The sequence below is a fragment of the Branchiostoma belcheri genome, unplaced genomic scaffold, assembly GCF_001625305.1.
Source record: "Branchiostoma belcheri isolate BF01 breed outbred unplaced genomic scaffold, Haploidv18h27 scaffold106, whole genome shotgun sequence".
Classification (NCBI taxonomy): domain Eukaryota; kingdom Metazoa; phylum Chordata; class Leptocardii; order Amphioxiformes; family Branchiostomatidae; genus Branchiostoma; species Branchiostoma belcheri.
In genome coordinates, this window is record NW_017802447.1 from 38,085 (window position 1) to 58,328 (window position 20,244).

Below are 20,244 nucleotides of genomic sequence, written 5' to 3' on the forward strand. Positions count from 1 at the left end.
AGCATATGTAAGTGAACAACAGAAATACATCCAACAACAAATAAGCATTATTAGAGAGGCAGGGGAAAACCAACAACCAGCTCTTGCCTGGCAAACAGTAAACGATATCAGTGGAAGAAAGCGATCGTCCCAAGCAAAACTCAAGGCATCAAGCCAGGAAGAGAGATTACAGAAATGGAAAGAACATTTTGAGAATCTATTAGGAAAGGCCCCGGTTATCAAGAACATACCAGTACAGAGAATCATAGAGGAAGAGCTTCCTATTAGAAAGGGACTTTTCACAGAAGATGAGCTGGAGGAAGCACTTAAGAAACAGAAGGGCAACAAAGCAGCAGGCTTAGATGAAGTGCCCCCAGAGGTGTGGAAGTCAGGACACTTCAACGATATCCTACTAATGTGTTGCAACGGCATGTACAAGCAAAGTTTGATCAAAGGATGGACAGAAGGATGTATTCTACCTTTCCCAAAGAAAGGGGACCTGTCACTTGCGTCCAACTATAGGGGCATCACACTCATGCCTACCGCAGCAAAAATATACAACACCATGCTTCGAAATCGTATACAACCTGTAATGGAAAAAGTGCTGCGTGCCAATCAAAATGGTTTCAGGCAACATAGGTCAACACTAGGGCAGATCTTGACAGTGAGGAGAATTATAGAAGGGGTGAAAGCAAAGAATCTTGAAGCAGTTCTGCTGTTCGTAGACTTCTCAAAAGCTTTCGATTCTTTACATAGGGGAAAAATGGCAGAGATACTGGGAGCGTACGGTATTCCGGATGAAACGATTAACGCTGTCATGATGATGTACAAGCTGACCAGATCGATGGTGCGCTCACCGGATGGTGATACAGATTTCTTTACCATACAAGCAGGAGTGTTACAAGGAGACACCCTGGCTCCTTTTCTGTTCATTATAGCCCTAGACTATGTTTTGCGCACTTCTGTAGACCTCCATGCAGACTATGGCTTCACCCTACAAACAGCAAGAAGTAGAAGACACCCCGCCAAAAAGATCACGGACGCGGACTACGCAGACGATCTTGCACTACTGGCTGACTGGATCTCTGGTGCAGAGAGACTGCTGCATGCACTAGAAGAGGCAGCCTCTGGGATTGGCCTCTATGTAAATGCCAAGAAAACTGAATTCATTTGCTTCAACCAGAGTGGCATGATCAGCACCCTGAATGGAACTCGATTAAAAGAAGTAAAACAGTTTAGCTACCTGGGAAGCGATATCTCATCCACAGAAAAAGATGTGCTAATCCGTATAGCAAAAGCATGGAGTGCGCTACAAGAACTGAGGGAAATATGGAAATCTTCTCTACCTGACAACACGAAAAGAAACTTCTTTAGAGCAGTGGTAGAGTCAGTACTGCTGTATGGGTCACCAACATGGACTTTGACAAAGAAGCTGGAAAAAAGGCTAGATGGAACTTACACACGGATGCTACGTGCAGTATTGAACAAGTCATGGCAGCAACATCCTACCAAGGAGGAGCTCTACGGAGACATTCCAGCTGTGTCTGAGCTTATCAGACAGCGGAGAACAGGTTTCGCAGGACATGTCTACAGAAATAAGGCTGAGCTAGCTAGTGAACTGATCCTGTGGGAGCCCAAACAAGGGCATTCTAAACCGGGGCGTCCTCGTATGACGTACATAGACCTGCTGGCTGCTGATGTGGGTCTTCCAAAGGAGTACCTGGCGAGCGCCATGACGGACAAAGTGGACTGGCGAGAGAGGGTTTGGGACCGGGAACTACAACTCCCGACATGATGATGATGATGATGTTTAACTTTGTTTCGGTTGCAATCCACAGTTTTTAAATTTCTAGTATTCAGAATTATTAGCCATTAAAAATCAAACCTATACTTAATCATTCTAGACTTAGGTAAATAATTGTTAAAAATTTGGAGCTAAAAATGTATGACACATGATCAATTAAGTATTTGAACAGACCTGAGATCGTCCACGTTGGCACAGTTCTTGGTGAGGATGGCCTTCTCACGGCGAAGCTTCTTAATCTCCAGCTTCAGCAGGCGGATATCCTCCAGTCTCTGTCTGTACTGGATCTCACCTGGTCAGGCAAACAAGGCAATCAGAGATGGCACACTTCACCCCCCTACCCATATTGCTTTGTGGGCCTTAGCAGCACAAAAACTGAGAGAATATTGGGCATCACAGAAATGCACACAGCTTCAAGAAATTAATGCAAGAATCTGTATTTCATTCTATACTGAGCAAAGCCCCATAACGGGTATATAAACTATAAAACTTTTTAAGATCAACTTCAATGATACAATAACAGTACTTTAGAGTGCTCAACTATGGATGCCTGTATACATTAATTTTATATACCATCAAATGAAGACATATTTGTTGAAAAGATTGTATCAGCTGCCTTACCCTTGTTGAGAGTGGACTGTTGGATCTTGATTTTCTCATACAGCAAGGCGAGCTCATCGTTCCTGCGTACCAGCTGTGTGCCCAGGATGTCACGCTCACTGATCACCTGTCAAGGGCAGGCAAATTGTTGTCAGACACAGAGACAAAATTCTGTGATATACTGGGTATTGTGACAAACAAGAGTGGTTTATGTTACTACAAAATATAAGTTGAATATCCCAGACTTTTCCTAGAGAACATCACAGTCTGATAATCTTACCTGGTCCAGTTCCTTCTTCTGCCTCATCCTCTCGGCGTCAGCCTCAGCGATGATCTTCAGCAGTTTGCGCTCCTCGGCCTCCTGTGCCTCGATGTACGCCTTACTCTCCGCTGCCTGCTGCTTCATACGCTGCAGCTCAGCCTGGGGGGGGGGGGAATACATGCATGATATAGTTAACTTGATTGCTTACCATTTATAGGGATTGTTACAAGAAAATGTTACAAGTATGTTAGGTGCTTTGCATAAAAGATAGAGCAGGAAATTAAAGTATTTTCAGCTCTGAAAAGTAGTTTGATCTTGCCAATTCTAGCTCAGCTTATTACAAGCAAACTCTCAGTATAAATACATTACATTGTACATGTATGACAATAAATAAATAATGCTGTTTTAAGAGTAAAATCAAAAGTTTTGAAAGTAAAATCAACACTGATTTCAGTAATTCCTTCTAGCAAATGAGAAGTCATGTCTTTAAAATACTTTCTGCAAATCCCAAGACAGAAGTTGTACACACCTTGAGAGCCTCCTTCTCCTTGCGGACCCTCTCATGCTCCAGATGTTCCTTGACCAGAGCGTCTTCCTTGGCTGTGATCTCCTCCTTCAGCTGGTCGATCTGGTGGTTCATGATCTTCAACTTCCTCTTCATCTCTGTGATCTCATCCTGGGAGGAGTAAGGGGGGTAGAAACAATGTCAGAATATATCCTGGATTTGATTCTCACACAACAGTCAGCATGGAGCTAATGTCTATCACTTTCTAGCAAAATAACAGATTGCAGATTTAGGAGAATTTTTCTTACAGTGGCGACTGTAGGTAATGTTGAAGCCTGTTCTGTAGACATTTCAAAAGTTGCAGGCTATTTGCATCCTTCCATCAGAAGATCATGACTTTATTATCGTTCTGATATAGCAATTATACTTGGTGGCAGAAAAACACATTTTGACCTTCCCTAGAAGTTACATGCAGTGCCATTCTGCATACTAGTAATGTCAGAAACTGAAGCTACAATGCACCTAACATAGAGCCCCAAAATGTACTTTATATAAATGAGGCAAGGCTGTTACACTACTTCATCCCATGTTTATGCCATTTAAAACAAATTTTGACATGCATGTAAAAGTTGTAAATGACAATGGTACAAAAACATACCAATCCCAGGAAGACATCTGTAGTAAGGTTACAAACCTGTGACTCGATGAGGTTCTTGCTGTACAGGTTCCTGTCACTGCGCACGGCTTCGTACAGGTTCTGCTGCTGCTTCAGCTTGGTCTCCGCCTCTGCAATCTTCTTCTTGTAGTCAAAGATCTGCATCTCACGCACCTTAACATCCTCCATGTGCTGCAGAACCTGTCAGGGGCAAACAGAAGTGGCAAACGTGAGATTTGAAATGAGTGCAGCATACATAAATTCCATTCTCTTGTCCACTGAAAAATCATCACACCAACAGGTGCTGGCATTTTCATTGTGTTGCTTCAACTGAAAAACAAGTTGTTTTTTTTTTGTAAAAAGAACCAATTTTTGAGAACAGGATTCCTGCTTATTCCAAATGCACCTTGGTATCTGCTGACACAAAGGGGTTCTATACATTTGTACCATATACTGTACTCTTCTGCAGGCAAAGCTAATAAAAAGATTTACATACAGACTTTAAAAACAGTGAATGCAAACCTGAATATTCTCCTTGTTCATAATGGTATATATGTATACTGTTATGGGTGAAAAATGCTCCTCTGTACAGACACACTTGCAGCTTGTAATGCTAGTAGGCTTGGCAGCTACTAGTAGTAACTGGGGCTAATACATACTAGTACTGCATTTACACAGTACTAATCAGCCAAACAAAACAATTGCTAGTTTTGCACTGCAACTGTTTTGATAACAATCAAGAAGATAAACACCTGTCTTGATGGCACATGATGTTTGGTCTAGCTTCTAATACACATAATATCTATTATAGTATACACATGTAGATTTACTGCACTCTTATGGCCAGAGTACAATCATGCAAAAACTGCTTGAGAGCCATCTGAGGTTGGCCAATACCGTACCTTCTGTGTAAGTTCGGATGCTTCATTAATGTAGCGATCCCTCTCCTTCTCCAGCTGGTAGATGATCTTGCGCTGCTTTGCAGCCTCCTCCTTGTAGTTCTGGATCTCCTGCTCCAGGTTCTTCTTGGACTGCTCGTGGAGACGCACCAGGTTCAGCTGCTTCTGGGTCTGTCCTGCTGCCTTCAGCATGTTCTGTTGTGTAGAATACAGAAAATATGTTAGAGCATATGTCACCCATCTACAGTATGCTAAGTTATCACTAACTTAGAAAGTTACTGAATAATACTGCATGTAATAAATTGAAATATTTATGAATATACAGGAAATGAATTTATACTAACCTTGTTTAGGATATCTCGTTCTCGGACAAGATCATCAATGGCCTTTCTGTCAGCCTCTGCCTGCTTTTTACTGGCTTCCAGTTCTGGAAAACAAAAACAACAAAAATGTAACGATGATCAGAACTCTTTGTATGTGTGCATGTGTGTGTGTGCGTGTGTATGTGTGTGTATTTGAAACTCTGCATGTTTGTGTTCATGTGTTTGCAACCCTAAGAATCTTTGACCTAAAAATAATCAAAATATTCAAATATAAACTTTAAGGAATGACTGAATCAAACAAAGAAAATGCAGACTGGTCTCACCTCTCTCCAGCCCAACAATTTGGCTCTTCAGGGTCTCCTTGGACTGTTCAGCCTCTCCCTTCTGGTCCTCTGTCTGTCTCAGTTTGCGCTGGATGGCCTCCCGCATCTTGGTGATGCGCAGCGTGTCCTGACGCAGGGCCTGGATCTCATCCTCTTTTTGCTGCAAACAAAAAGATGTTCTCTTTTAGGACCACAAACCTATCAGACTGATGAGCAATAGAACCAAAACACAAAAAAATATATCGGAGGTAATATTAGTATTCAAATTGCAATGTACATGTATATAAGAAAAAATTTGCATTATTTGCAATCTACAAAAATACACCTAATGGTTTTCATTCCTTCCCTACTGACTTTATGTAAATGTCAATGATTAAATGCACCAACAACAAGGACAGGGTCACAGGGCTACATGTAAAAAGTATAATCTTTCCCCCCTACCTTGAGTTCCTGTACTTTAGTCTGGTTCTCCTGAGCCAGCTGGTCGGCGCTGATGAGCTGGTTCTCGTAGTCGTTCTGTAACTTGGTGAAGCGCTGGTTCAACACGTCTGACTCCTTCACCAGCCTCTCATTTTGGATCTGTTGTGGTTTCATGTCATTATGTTAGTCTAGGTAATTATGTTCCATGATGTATAGCAATTCATTATGAAATCTGGCAAAAATGATATTGCAAACAAATTGGCAATGTAGTCTTTAAAAGACAAACCTAAATTTAAGACGGGAAGCATCCCTCAACAGAAATGATGGAGTGTTAAATTCAAAATTCCTGGCTCTTTTTACTAATGCTTATGCCACATTGTTCTATTTTGTCTATCTAACCTGAAAAAGTTTTAGTATACAAAAAAAATCAATTGTATTAAAATTCAAAACAGATCATCACCACTCCATGTACAAGTTTTTAAGAGTTAAAACGGTCTCCAAATCCCACCTCTTAATATATATATGTATCTCAATGTAGACAACATAACATGGTGTCAGAAGTGGGATCTGAACTCACGGCTCCAATCACTTTCTGTTTCTTACCCTTTGCTCCTTGAGTTGCTGCTCAAAGCGAGCCAGATCCTCCTTGTTCCTCTGCAGCTGCTGCTCCTTGGACTGCATGTCCTTCTGTTTGGTCTCCAGCTCCTGTCTGGAGTTCTTCAACTCACGCTCCATCTTCTCCTTCTTACGCTGCTCACGCTGTGCCTCGTTCGTCCTCATCTGGATATCTTGGTTCAGCTGTGGAACGACAACAAATGGAGTGTCAGGACTTGATTGGCTGTGACTACAAAATCGTATACAAAGACATACATGTATTTCGTGGTACATGTATTTGATAGCTACGACTCAGCAATCTTTACTGCAACTTTCTGTTCAATTGATATAGAGAGCAATCCTTTATCATTTGATACTGTACGTACCTCAGTGATTTTGGCCTCAGCATCAGCCCTGTCCTGCTCTGCCTTCATTGCCGTTTCTCCTGCCTTGGCCAGACTCTCACGTAGCTTCACAATCTCCTCAAGCTGCTGGTCACGCTCCTTTGTCAGGTCCTCCTTGATCTTCAACAGCTCATTCACACTGGAAATAATGAAAACATTAGCTTTGTTAGCATCAAATGGTCTCTACAAAAATCAAACTTCAATGGCAGATTAAACAAGACTTAAAATTGGGAGGTTACAAGTTAAAAGCTCAGCCAGGTCATACAAAAGACATTGAAAATGGGAATGGAAAATGAACACACACAACTACCAGTGGACTCTCCCCCTGCTATACTTGCACTTGTTTTATGGGTAACTGTGTGCCCCAAGGTGCAATTGAAACAGAAATATCGGTAAGTACTGCCCTATACACTGAAGGATTTTAAGTTTTTTTTAACTAAATACATGCACAAGTCTGAAAGCCCCACATACTTGTGTTCCTGCCCCATGGTAAGTCCTGCCCCCTGTTCCACCAGTTTGGTCAGGTTGGAGATCTCCTGCTTCAGAGACTGGATGGTTTCCCGTGCCCGCTGCTCCTTCTCGTGTGCTGCATCCACCATCTTCCACGCCTTCTCGATTTCCTGCAAGAAGGAAAAGGCCAGTCATTCCTTTTTCCCACATTAATATCATGGAGTATTCATTCCGTTTTTACCTGTGAGAACTTTTGATGATGATGTCTTGTCTATTAATAAGTGACTGTCACAATAATTTGGCACCATGTTCCAATTTCTGATTGTGTGATTTTGAAGTCTCCAAACCAATTGCAATGACTATAACAATTACAAAATGCCATAAATAGACATTATAAATTATAGCTGCAGTGCTGTGTTCACTACAAGCTCTCAAAAAAAAAACAAGGCTGCTATTACGTACTTTTAGCAATTAATGACTAAAAACCTGCTTGAAGTCTGTTGTCATAGTTACCTTCTTCAGGGAAGCGATGGTGTCCTGATCCTCTCTGGACAGCTTCAGGGCGGTGGACACCTTGGCGGAGTTGGCGACAATCTCGGCGTTGAGCTCGCGACATTTCTGCATGAGACGTTTCTCGCTCTCGTGGGACTTCTTCAGCGCTCGGTGGAGTTTCTCGTACTCAACACGGAACTTCTCCAGACTCTTGTCTCCCATGAGTTCATTCAGAACCTGGGGAAACATGACGGACACAGCAGTTAGGATGATGCACTTGATGTCAGTATGTTAGTTTTGTGATCCTCAGCAACACATATGTTGTACTATGGTGGATGTGAATTAAGTATTGTTTTTGACTTGTCCACATGTACAGGTTTGTCTGTGGCATATGGCCATGGGTAAAGGGGTGAATACCATCATTGTTGCTGTCTCTTTTATGATTAATGACACACAGTCCGATGCCTAGATTCTTTTACCGTGTCACAATCATTCCAACGCCAATCAAAGCACATAGATTAAGATTCCACAAATTGACAGTTTTTAAGGTAATAAAATTATTCAATCATGTCAAGTAAACATTTAGACATCTTACCTCCTGAAAGTCTCTTTCCAGGGCCTCAAAGGCATTTTCCTCCAAGGCTGGCTTTTCGCCCTTTTCTCCTTTATCTGCTTCCTATATGTGTAAAATACATACAACGAAACATTAGCAAATGTAACTCCTATACAAATGAATTGAACTATCACAACAATTTGACCGAACAAGGTTGGAGACAGGGGTTTTTATAAACGGGAATAAGGGCGCTACTCCCTCATGTAACTAGCCACGGCGACTGTTGCAGGGCTTCTCTTGCTTGCAGTCTTTTACATAGGCTGATGTAAAAGACTGCAAGCAAGAGAAGCCCTGCAACAGTCGCCGCGGCTATCATGTAACCAGCCAGCTCCCTGACTTGAAATTGTATTCTGTGACTTCAAATTATTATGGCGCACTACATAAATTATGTACAGTGCCGTGCCTCCAAAAAGGCTACAGCAGAAGATACTGAAGGCATCGTATTGCCCGCATGTCTGCTAATTAGGCTTTTTCTAAGAGTAAGAAAGTAGATTTAATTTAGTTTAGACTAAGAAAATGAAAAAGTATAGAACGCCCCCCTCCCAATATTCAAGTTTTGCTACAAACTTTGCAGCTTTGGCGACGATTTATCGAGTATAGAGAAAATATATCAAGAAGCAAGATGCTAAAAGTACTTACGTCACTCATCTTGTGTGGTGTAAGGTGGAATAATGGCGTTAAAATGCCCCAAAACTCTTACTAGACGCCAAAAACTTTGAAATCTGTGCTGGGAAATCTGTTTTGTTCTTTGGGTGGTGACGACACTTGTTTACGTGGTAACCATGGGCGCTGTGCGCCACCGCCGCCGCAACAAAATAAACCCTTCTTCTGACAACAACTCGACACGGCCGATCATTTATACATAACATTTCTTACATTCACCATGTAAAGACATTCTGTGCGATTTTTGTATTCCTATAAACAATCACATTGACGTGAAGTGACTTTGAATCAGTCTGACCAGCGGATGTATTCAAATATTTGTATTGTGAACCGGTCTTCCCGACGGCGCTGTTCTGTGGGAGGCTTACCATCATCATCACTTGTTGACCTTTGAACTTTTATTGAAAAAAGTTCGCGGGGATTTTTACAGGTTCTTCTAGTCTCCGAAGAAAATTAAGAATTTAGATTGCTATGAATGCGCTCAAGTATCTTTTGAGAGCACAGAGCTACAAGCTGCCTTTTGTATACCACAGAAAGTTGTCTATGGAGGCCACAAATGGCTTCAAATCGATTCTGTACTCCAAAGTCGGACGTGTGGCGCACATAGCCTTGAACCGCCCGACTAGATTGAACGCGATCAACATGGACGTGCCACGGGAACTACAACAAGCTGTCAGCGCAGCGAATGCAGACGATGATGTCCGGTTTGTTGTCATTTTTTTGGCGAGGCCTCAGGGGCGGCGGTTATACTAGAGATTTCTGACACAAACGATTTTCACATCAGCGCCAAGGGGGCGTGTCCTCAAATAATACCAATTCACCATAGTATGTGACAATCCAGGCAACAGTTACTATAATGATTTAATGATCTATTTCACTCCCGCTTTAGATAAACAAGTATGATGACAGTTTTTAAAGTATTGCTAGCTGGATCCAGGAGACAAAACAAATTAGACCAATCATTTCATTGTTTCCAGTGGTAATTTTTTCTCAAACCATTGATTTATTTTTAGTTACAACTCTTCTTGTATGGCAGGACCTAATAAGTTATAGAAGCTTCCTCATAATGGGTTTGGTTTTTTAGGAATGTACCAAAAAGACATTGTCAGAAAATATACATGTCAATTAAATTTTGTATGAAATCATATCTTCTAAACCTAAACAGGGTCATACTGCTGTATGGGAAGGGGAAGGCATTCTGCTCTGGGTACGACCTGAAGCTATTTGCAGAGGGAGAGCGCGGGTCGATGCCCAGCAGCCAGACCATGCCGTGGTGTCCTTATAAGGACTACAGCCTAATCAACCCCTGCACCGAGGCATTCATGTCCTTGTGGAGGAGTCTGAAGCCGGTGGTTTGTAAGGTTTGTTTGTTTCTTGGTAAAATCCCTTTAGTGTTAACTCACCAGGTTTGTATAGTAAGGACAAGCTGCGTAAGACAGGACTATGTAAGGTTTGATCTTAACTCACACCAAGATGGACATTAGGACCTGACATGCTTTGTATGAGATGATTCACCTGAGTAAAGAAATAGGTGTAAAATGCTTTTTCCGAGGGCACAACATTGGAGGTACTTGAACCCAGAACCTTAGCAACTAGATCACTTTGCCACCTTGCCAGGTTCATGGTTATGCTGTGGCAGGTGGGAGTGACCTAGCCTTGTGTGCAGACATTATCTACATGGCAGACGACGCCCTGATTGGGTATCCACCAGCCAGACTCTGGGGTTGTCCTACCACAGCCATGTGGGTTTACAGGTCAGTTTTCAACTGAAGTGTACTTTAGAAGTGAAGGATATCAGTTTGTGCATGACATTACAGAAGTGGAAGCTGGAAATACTTTGTGCTGTTGTCATTGTTTGAACGGAAATACAAAGATAGCCTGGTACTCAGCCTTGTTTGAAGCTTGTTTGGTCTGTTTCCTACATGTACAATGTAGCTATCCGTCTCATTTCAGGATTGGTGCAGAAAAGGCCAAGCGGATGCTGTTGACAGGAGACCTGATTGACGGACAGGAGGCGGCCAGGATAGGACTGGTCTGTAAGTCTGTGCCTGCAGCAGACCTGGACTCAGAGACGGACAGACTTGTAAACAGGATTGCATCAGTCCCAACCAATCAACTCTTTTTTCAGAAACAGGTTAGAGTAAGACAGGTTTTTGTGACATATCTTTAGGAAGTGAAATACATTTTGATGCCAAACTGTACTGCTGCATTTAAATACCAGAGATGTTTATACATTTTGAGAGAAGGAAGCCAGAAAGGTGACAAAGCAACTGCTTATGGGTAAAGAGATGAAGCCTGCCATCTCTAATTGTTCAAGATACTGAACTACATGTTATTTCCTTTCTCAGGTCATCAACCAGGCTGTGGAACAGATGGGGCTTTCATCCACACAGAGACTTGCCACCATCTTTGACGGCATGACGAGACACAGTCCTGAGGGCGTGGCCTTCCAGAAACGCTGCCAGGATGTCGGCTTTAAAGACGCCGTTCTGGAGAGGGACGAGGGGGACTGGGGGGCCAAAGGTCCCAGCTCCAAACTATAGATCAGAAATATTCACAGGAGAAAGTCAAGTTTAATGAATCTAATTCTAACTGGCTTTCCTTAGAAACATAGCAAAGCAAAGCAATCATAACTTATTGTCTTCGTCAGAAGGACTATGAAATTGTCTCGCCGCATTGTGGGTGAATGAGGATTTAGCGGAATAAGTCTTGAAGGCATTATGCGACGTCCATGATTTTTGGCAGGCAGATTATTGTTGTGGAGGCCAATGCCAAGTGCAAGTTTGGGCTTCGTGGGGGGGTTTGTACGTCACTACAGTGGACTTTTTTGTGTTTGTGGCTTGTTAGCAAAATAACTCAAGTATATTTAAACAGATATTCATGATTTTTGGTAGGCTACCTATCACTGTAGAGACCAAGGTCAAGTTCGAAAACGGGCCTCGTGGGGGGTCCCTATGTCGCTGCAGTGGACCTTTGTGTTAGATATATAATGAACTACCCCCACCAACGTCTGCATTGATTCACATGGGGGACAGCTGTCCCCGGCCGCATCTGGTATCAATTGCTTACAATTGAGGGGCTGTCCTATAAATACTGGGGCGGGGGACATGCGTCAGGCAGGTCATTCCCTAAATTGTAAGGCCAGACCAAGTGATTTTTATGGATGACGTCCACTGGAGACCTTAAATTTATTGCAAAAGAGCGATAAAATACATGAAGGCCAAAAGAAAATGATTAACATGCACAGATTTGGAACATACTAACTGTGGAAATACAAATGTTTGGATGCAAATTGAATAAAAGAACATAGTGTAACAACAAACGAAAACAGCAATAAATCTCCCCCTGTTCTGATTCTTTCCTTTCATCACATCTTCTCATTACATTTTGCGACACTGTTGTAGAATAAAAAAAAGGAGTACAGAGATTATTTTGTACTCTAGACCAAATTGATTTCTAGTAGTAAAAAAACGTTCCTTTATCTAGAACAATGTCCCTCTGACGAAGACATGAGATCTCCGACCTCTAGTTTATGCAATAAAGCAATCACATCCCAAATTTGGAAAGATAGATTTTATTGCAGTTTATTACAACACATTTGGCAAATTGCCCATATATATATATATAGCTAGCCAGAGGACCAGAAACCAAGATGTTGACGGCTGTACCAATGACATACATATGTAAGATACCATCTTTACAATTAACAAAAAAATTTACAATGTCTGCTTAGCCTACAATATCAAATACTACATAATCATACTTAAGATTTCCTTTACCATTTATTACCAGAAATTTAAGCTCTATACATGTATCTGCTAAATTCACGATAATTTAGTTACAGGTCTTACAACAAAATATGGTATGTCACCACTGAAGCTTTACTACATCTATACAACATAGCCCAATGTCCTATTTCTGTGCTATTTGTGCACAGACATTGACTGAAATATGGCATATGTATTCCTTCGTGGTACAGTGGTATTAATACAAAAAGGCCTCAATTCACTGATATGCAAGATAGTTGTTCCTGTGTGAATACATGGTATTTTGTACAAAGTTCATATCAAAATCATACATGACGTGTTTCAATATTAAGTGGACAGGTAGAGTGCTGTGAGTATACCTACCAACAATTAAAGCAGAGCTTAAGTTCAACAGTTGCCTAGTACCTTGACTCAGGCTTGAGTGTTTCATTTTTTGTAGCATAAAAACATATGGTTGTAATGGCCAGTACCCGGTAACATTGCTTGATTTGAAAAGTTTGGGAAGGAGAACAGATAAAACATTGTGCCCCAAATAGTGCCCCATTCATTTTGAATATCATCTCCCTTATTAAATGAATATTATCAAATGCTCAACATAGTAGCCCCTCAACTTTTCATTTCAAAATGTTTTCCTTTTTTTCTTAGAATAGCCCTTTCACCTTGGATGAGACATTAAATTTATAACAAAACATTGCAAAGCAAAGTACAGTGCACTCTTGAGAGAAGAATAAACAAAATATCCAATGGGAGCATCAAGCATTGTGTACAAACAACAGTGCTATTGTTTTAGTCTGCTGCTACCTTTTATATACCGGTAGCCTAGCTTCAGACATTTACGCTTGGCTGATGTGATAGACCAGATGGCACATGACAGTCTAAAACCTATTATGAGCATCAAATAAGTTGAATTCCTATTGAATTATTGTTAGGCACCATACCTCATCTAAAACTGTTCTTTCTTCAAATAAATGATAATTGTAGGTTTTGTTCATCTGGTGTACATATGCTCTCAACGTACATTGTTTGTATTCCACAATGGAGACATTTTTTGACATAGCATCTTTCGTACAGTACTTGCAATTACGGTCATACATGTACCTTTGTTGTTCTAATATAGTTACCTCAAAAATCAATTTGTACACCATCATACAGTACACAATGAAACAGTTACTACATTTCTTTTGTCTTGTTAAGAAAAACAATGATTTGCACACATCATAACCTTCCAGTCATGTTTACATTGTAGCAGACTTTCAGTATGGCCAAGCCAATTCAATTTGTTGGTTCTCAGACATAAGGAAGTCTGTATCTTGGTACACAGTCTTAGTTATAGCCAAAATAGACAGATTACAGTTTTTCTCCCAGTCCTTCTGTTTTTATCATGACCTCTTGCTACCTTTTTACTTAAAAATGTCTGAGAATCTGGGAAAAATTAGTGTGACCTAACAACATGGGTACATGCATATAATAAAGCAGTATACACTCAATGACATTGTGACACAAACCTATTTCGAGTAACAAGAAAATTTAAATGGCAGAACATTGTAAAATGAACATATTACATGCCAACAATTTAATAATTACAACATAAGGTACATTTCATAAAATTCTTACTGATAGACATCTAGACTGATAATTAATAATAGACAGACCTCCAAACTATCTGAATACTGTTATTAGTGACTTGGTATTGGTAAAAGGACTTTCCAAAATCTACATGTATCATAAGATAGGGTGTACCTTTCATATTCACATACCATGGCAACATTTTGGCATTTCAGCCCTTGATATACAGTACAAACATAGGACTAGTAGATGCAATTTATTTCCAACAATTGTGCTTCACAATAAGGATGATTGAGAAATTGATTATAGTAATCATTTCCACACAATAAATTTATAATGTGACAACCCGAAACACATGTAGCTGTATATACCTGTACCTTTTTTTGGTTAATCGTTGTTTTATTTTTGTTCATACAACAATTTGTTTTTACACACATCACAAGCACTGAGAAGCATGACCTGAGATCTTTGAGATCATTTCTATTCAGTATGTTTTCATTCAAAACATTTCAGCTTAATGGTGTTTCAATCTTTGAGTGCTTGTGTATGTACCTTAGACTGCACAGAAGAAACTCCTTTGGTGTCAGACCACAATAATCCATTTTCCAACTGCGCATACGTGGCATAAAAAGAATTCAACTTGAAAGGGGCAAAAACATCTCTTCGAAGAAAAGTTTGACATGTGGATAAGATGCCTTTACAGAAAATGTGCTCGACGACAAGAACATGGCAAAAAAAGTAGCAGCCTGTGTTACACAATCTCTCTGTCAGGGGCTGATTGGGGCTTCTCCCCTCAATGACATGGCTGCCACATGTAATCAGGCTAGGCAAAAATGTCAGGCTTTGAATATCTTGATGATGTCTCTGATGGCACCACGACAGATTGGACACATCCCGCCCCGCTGACGCTTCAGGAGCTGGCCACATTTATGGCACAGACACATGTGTCCGCAGGGGTAGACGGCGCTGTCTGTAGGGCGGTCGTAGCAGATGGTACAGTCACTCCTTCCTGTGGTCCTGGTGCCCACCATGGGGGGAGGGGGGAGGTTGTGTGTTGTAGGGACGCTGGCACTGGAGCTGTCAGTATTGTCCTCCAGCTACGGAACAAAGAAGATGTAACATTTGTAGCAAATTCACATTCCTTTTCGGTTGTTAAAGATGCCCTTGACCTGTATTTACTACAGATTCAAATAAAATGTAGCAGAACAAAACAGGATTTTTCTAACAAGTGGCCATGCAGCACCATGAGATGGTACTTACTTCTGCAGCAGTTGGTATTGGAAGGGGTGGGAAGAATGGATCAGATCTGGATATTTCACTGCTCTGACCAGAGCTCAAGCCAGAAGACCATGGGTTCCCTTCCCGCCCAGACAATGTTCCTAGAAAAAGAAGCAAAATACATTGTAGTACATATTATTAGTAGTCATGTACAAGTACAATGTCCTTGTCTATGTATCAAATATGTATCAAAATCTTCATGTCACACCTTAAGTTAGGTTTTGTCATACTTACCTAATATTCTAATTGCTTGTGTACTTCCATAGACGTCAAAAACTAGCCACAGTCGTTGGGAAACATCCACGTGTATCAATACCCCTTTGTCTACTCCGTTCACGTGGTGGCGTAGCTCTCCCTCACTGTTTATCGTGAACGTTAACTGATCTCCCTCGTCTGGCACTGACAAGTCTTTGTAGATCACCCAGTACTCGGGCCTGTCCATGAGGCTTTCTGAGTCATCAGGCAAGTCAATAAAAGCATTGAGAAGCTGGGGATCACAACTGGTCACCCCAAACGCCAGACCCCCGAGATACCTCGGGGTAACTTCAATCACTTGTACAAATATGGTCTCATCTACTTCAAGAGGCCGACTTGTGAACGTCACGCCCTTGCAGAATTCATTCCCGCGCCTTTTGGCGACCGTTCTGTTTTCCCGGAAGATTACGTTGGCTCCGCTCGTGGTGGAGAATTGCATTTCCTGTAGCGAATCACGTGGGATTCCCCAGACGTCGGATAGGATATCAGGGAGGCGGTGAAGGTTGGGGTAGTTGTCGTCCACTTCATCCGTGGTGCCTTCTGACTCCAAGGTCAGGTTTTCTAGAGCATTATTGGAGTCGAGGAGGCCGAGACGACCAAGAGCGATGTCAGAGGGATCCAGCGCCATGGCACCTGCATCATTAGGGTCTTCTTCTTGGTCTCCATCTAATTAGAGAAAATATCAGATGTAATGTTAAACCAAATATTCAGTCAAGATGAATTGAAAAATACTGCTGTACATGTACTTTCTTTTCTAACTCTAAGAATATTGGCAGTCCGCTTTTATAATCAAATGTCAAATATCTGACAAGTCCTTAGGAATTTATCTGTCTTACTACAATATAAATTGAAACACCAATCTTGGTACTGCACAACATGTATATGTATCTACAGTGCTCAATATCTACAACAGACCTTACAAACATTCCTAAAATACACTGTTCACATGTGTTACATGTATACCAATATACATTTTAAGTCTTGTGTGAATTGCAAATCAGGTACATGTGAGTTGTACAATGTCTCACCAATGATCCTGATCTCTGTGCTGTTCCCATACACGTCCACCAGCCCCCACAGTGGGGACGATGTGTCCACACCAGCGAAAAACAGTCCCTTATCCTCATTATTCACCGAGTAGCACACACTCCCGTCTCTCCTCACGTAGTAGCACAAGATGTTGTTCCTTTCTGCGTATCTCTCCGGCAAGGCTTTGGCCCAGTAGCCCGGTAAGTTTGTGAGATCAGGACACGCGTACCTAGGTAGAGACGACGCCTGGATACTGTTTGGATCCTGCGTGGTGAAGCCGAAACGGATCACCCCGCTCCATCCATCCGTTGTCTGCGTAAACTTCAGTCTGATCTTTTCCTGGATGCGGAAGGGACGGTCGCTGAAGACGATTGCGTTACAGAAGCTCTCTGCTCTTCTGGCTGTCTGACGGTCGGAGGAGATGGAGATGTTGTTGCCATGACAACTTGGGTGGAAACGCCAGATGTTCCTTCGGTGGGAGTCATACGCATTTTCCAAGACTGGTGTGTCATTTCTATCTGATTCTGTAACAAGCATAGAAATAAAGAAGGGTTTAGGTTATACATTTTATTTCACATTCATTCAATTTTGCAGGGAGTTAATTTCATGGTGCCAGTAGAAGGGTAAAGCCTAAAGGTCTTTCTTACTCTTAGTTAATGGTTGAAACAGTTCTCAAGTACAGTAGCAATATTTGCAGTGTCATAATTATGAGGTGGAGAGGTCAGCATGGAAGTAAAACCAACCAGAACATTTCAAGGTTTACACATTACAGGGTGTAATGGTGTGTCATTGAAATGCAAGATGGGCAGTGAATGACTACTAATGCTATAAAATTCATGTGACATCAGTAATATTTCAGTTCATACGCCATGATCCATATCAAGAAATGCCATGCATGTTGTGGTGTTTAAAATGGACAATCAGCTGCAGTCTGGTTCCCTTGCTCTGTTTTTTCTTGTCAAATGTCAACATCTGTGCAATATCACTCCACCATCCTCTGACAAGCCACACACATGTACATACACATGAGTCCCGGTAATATAAACAAGTAGTAATGCAACTGCCCTTTCCAATTGGTCTAATATTGTAAAATTAAGTCAACACTGACAAGACCTTTACAAATACACAGTCTACACACACATGGCCACTTGATTTATATGATGTTTCTGGTAAAATAATGGATAAGGGCAGTCTACATGAATGTATATTTAAGCCTTTCAAAAGCATTCAAAAGAGTAAGTCCAAAGTATACAAGTTGTAGACATATGTTGCAGTATTTAGGTCAACAGTTTTACAACTGTAAAATAGACTCTGTTTGTAGGGTTTTTTCGTTAGGAACATGCCAGAATAGCAACATACATCATATATTTGTCTCAGATATTTAGACTGAAGCTAACCAATGCAACAAAATGTTACTGCTTACCTGGCCAAGCTTGTACATGAAAAACAAACACCATTTTCTACACTGCACCACTCCTGAATGGTAATAACATGTCACCAACCAACGGATGCTGACTCCTTACAAATTAGAGCTCTTTATGACGCAAGTGGGACTAAGCAACAGCCTACTCTAGTCATTATCATCACTGACATCACAGGTTATGACTTTCCTGATAACCACTATGTTGGAAACAGATAAGAATTGAATGTCCAATATCTGCAGTATTTCTAACCCAAAAAGCCTTTGACAAAACTACAGCTGTGTTTTACAGGGAATTTATCACATGACTGAGAAGAGTTGTACTGCCATGCCCACTGGGGAAACTGACAATCACTAAAACACTGTTATCTTTACAAGCCTTGTTGTAATAACAGACGGCTGGACTTCCGCTGGATTTTCACAGGTAATTATATAGGACCTTTGACCCCAAACTGGCTAATTTGGTTAGTTGAGGGCCGTGGGGCTTTCTTAATAAATCATATTTATTTCGGCTTCAGTAGATACTGAAATGTTAATGTAATGTGACTGTTTTATTCCTATTGCAGACATTGACTGTTGGCAAATTTCTAGTCTTTTTCAACTTACATATACTTGTAGTCAACATTTATATGCCAAAAACTAAGTAAGTCTTGAAACATTTGTTGTATTTCTATGTCTGCAGCTTTCCTGGTTACCGTGAAAAAACAAACTCCAGTAGTAATACTAGTATACCATGTGCTCTGTCTTATGGACACCTCTTTTCCTCTTATAGAGCACTGCCATGCCACAAAATAAAATTCATGCTATCCTAAAAAGGGATTCAGAATTATGGCAATAATGAAACTGGCTTAACCTTTGAACTTTCACAAGTACAAGAGATAAATGGGTTAAAACCATTATCCTTTGCTTTTTATCTTATTTTTAAACATATAAAAAAAGACCAAACGACCCACCAAGTGATACAAATACTTAACAATATAATAGTATCCTTTAAAACAAATTTGATGAAATCTTTCAACCCAAATAATGTTCAAATTACATGTGAATCAAGTCCATACACAAAAGTCAACTATTTAGGAAAAGCAAACCAATTCTGTACCTAAAGCTTACAACAAACGGCCGGGTAGAATTTCATGATTGTCTACGCTTTCGCTAGGACACAAATAGGCAAAAGTCGGGAAAGAAAATCACTAGACAGTTACGTCATGCGGATGTGAAAACATAGGACAAGAATGAACATGGCGGTTTCCTGAACACTTAGGTCATATTGCAGACACTTTTTTCCTCAAAATAACCAACATTTACCTCTTTCTGGCGACGTACTGCTGCTATTTCCCATCCTGAGAAGTTAGGACAACGACTTGTCAGAAATTTAGTGACAGACAGCGTTGTTTTTTGCTAGATTCGAAGCTGAAAAGAGACTTCACCAGCCTGGCAAGTTATGTCCGCCATTTTGTGTGCGCAATGAACGATGGGACTTTTTGTTTTGGGTAAATATGGCGGGAAAACGTCATTTGAAACGACGGGACAGGTGGTTTTGACATCGGTCTATTAAAAAAATTTAAGAATTGATTTAAAACTTTTATCATATGCTGCATTTAGGTTCGATGGTTGTACAATGACTATTAAAGCGATATTATGTAAGATTTTCACTATTTTAAACGTTGTTGTACACATTTTCTTGCGTTAACTATATAATACTTAGGCCTACCTGGGTTCATAATGACATTTAGGGAGTAAAAGATCGACGTTGTTATGACGCAAAAACTTGCTGGAAAACTGCCAACTCCTCGGTGCTAGCGCGGATCGCGACCATGTTGTTTGTTTACATTCTAGTTTAGGAGCCCCCTATAAATACAGCGGGCCTGGCGCAATTTGTTCTCGCGCTGTATTGAGTCGCAGGAAAAGCGAAATACCAACGCTAAAATCTAGATACGAGAATT

At 41.0% G+C, this 20,244-nt stretch overlaps 3 protein-coding genes across 3 annotated transcripts in view; 1 reads left to right on the forward strand and 2 right to left on the reverse strand.

The window, feature by feature from the left end:
- The window catches only part of LOC109478587 (cilia- and flagella-associated protein 58-like), a 12,089-nt gene extending 2,977 nt beyond the window's left edge, over window positions 1-9,112 (reverse strand). Inside the window, exons 1-15 of the mRNA XM_019780254.1 lie at window positions 8,963-9,112; window positions 8,306-8,386; window positions 7,732-7,947; window positions 7,240-7,388; window positions 6,751-6,907; window positions 6,374-6,568; window positions 5,792-5,929; window positions 5,351-5,510; window positions 5,049-5,131; window positions 4,708-4,899; window positions 3,845-4,006; window positions 3,175-3,321; window positions 2,664-2,804; window positions 2,405-2,510; window positions 1,958-2,075 (exon numbers count right to left, since the gene is read on the reverse strand). Coding sequence (XP_019635813.1) covers window positions 1,958-2,075; window positions 2,405-2,510; window positions 2,664-2,804; window positions 3,175-3,321; window positions 3,845-4,006; window positions 4,708-4,899; window positions 5,049-5,131; window positions 5,351-5,510; window positions 5,792-5,929; window positions 6,374-6,568; window positions 6,751-6,907; window positions 7,240-7,388; window positions 7,732-7,947; window positions 8,306-8,386; window positions 8,963-8,971 — 2,054 coding nt within the window. The 5' untranslated portion in view covers window positions 8,972-9,112. The remainder of the gene's footprint in view (window positions 1-1,957; window positions 2,076-2,404; window positions 2,511-2,663; window positions 2,805-3,174; window positions 3,322-3,844; window positions 4,007-4,707; window positions 4,900-5,048; window positions 5,132-5,350; window positions 5,511-5,791; window positions 5,930-6,373; window positions 6,569-6,750; window positions 6,908-7,239; window positions 7,389-7,731; window positions 7,948-8,305; window positions 8,387-8,962) is intronic.
- A 275-nt stretch (window positions 9,113-9,387) lies between these two features.
- Window positions 9,388-11,619, forward strand: LOC109478603 (probable enoyl-CoA hydratase). The gene is made up of 5 exons (XM_019780278.1): window positions 9,388-9,690; window positions 10,152-10,347; window positions 10,604-10,740; window positions 10,940-11,120; window positions 11,335-11,619. Exons 1-5 carry the CDS (start codon window positions 9,458-9,460, stop codon window positions 11,527-11,529), a joined length of 942 nt encoding a protein of 313 aa, XP_019635837.1. The 5' UTR covers window positions 9,388-9,457; the 3' UTR covers window positions 11,530-11,619.
- Window positions 11,620-12,805: 1,186 nt separating this feature from the next.
- On the reverse strand, window positions 12,806-19,766 carry LOC109478596 (protein neuralized-like). Its single transcript, XM_019780266.1, has 5 exons — window positions 19,607-19,766; window positions 16,881-17,405; window positions 15,832-16,518; window positions 15,580-15,698; window positions 12,806-15,416 (listed from the first exon to the last, which is right to left on the reverse strand). Exons 1-5 carry the CDS (start codon window positions 19,638-19,640, stop codon window positions 15,156-15,158), a joined length of 1,626 nt encoding a protein of 541 aa, XP_019635825.1. The 5' UTR covers window positions 19,641-19,766; the 3' UTR covers window positions 12,806-15,155.
- Between the last annotated feature and the right edge of the window lie 478 nt (window positions 19,767-20,244).

Bases quoted from the DNA above. Each gene is read 5' to 3' on its own strand.
- LOC109478603 (XM_019780278.1), top strand. From the start codon at position 9,458: ATGAATGCGCTCAAGTATCTTTTGAGAGCACAGAGCTACAAGCTGCCT. The intron at 10,348-10,603 runs GTTTGTTTGTTT...CCACCTTGCCAG, and splicing joins TGAAGCCGGTGGTTTGTAAG to GTTCATGGTTATGCTGTGGC. The intron at 10,741-10,939 runs GTCAGTTTTCAA...GTCTCATTTCAG, and splicing joins ACAGCCATGTGGGTTTACAG to GATTGGTGCAGAAAAGGCCA.
- LOC109478596 (XM_019780266.1), bottom strand. From the start codon at position 19,640: ATGGGAAATAGCAGCAGTACGTCGCCAGAAAGAG. The intron at 17,406-19,606 runs GTAAATGTTGGT...TGCTTGTTACAG, and splicing joins CAGTACGTCGCCAGAAAGAG to AATCAGATAGAAATGACACA. The intron at 16,519-16,880 runs GTGAGACATTGT...TTCTCTAATTAG, and splicing joins CACAGAGATCAGGATCATTG to ATGGAGACCAAGAAGAAGAC.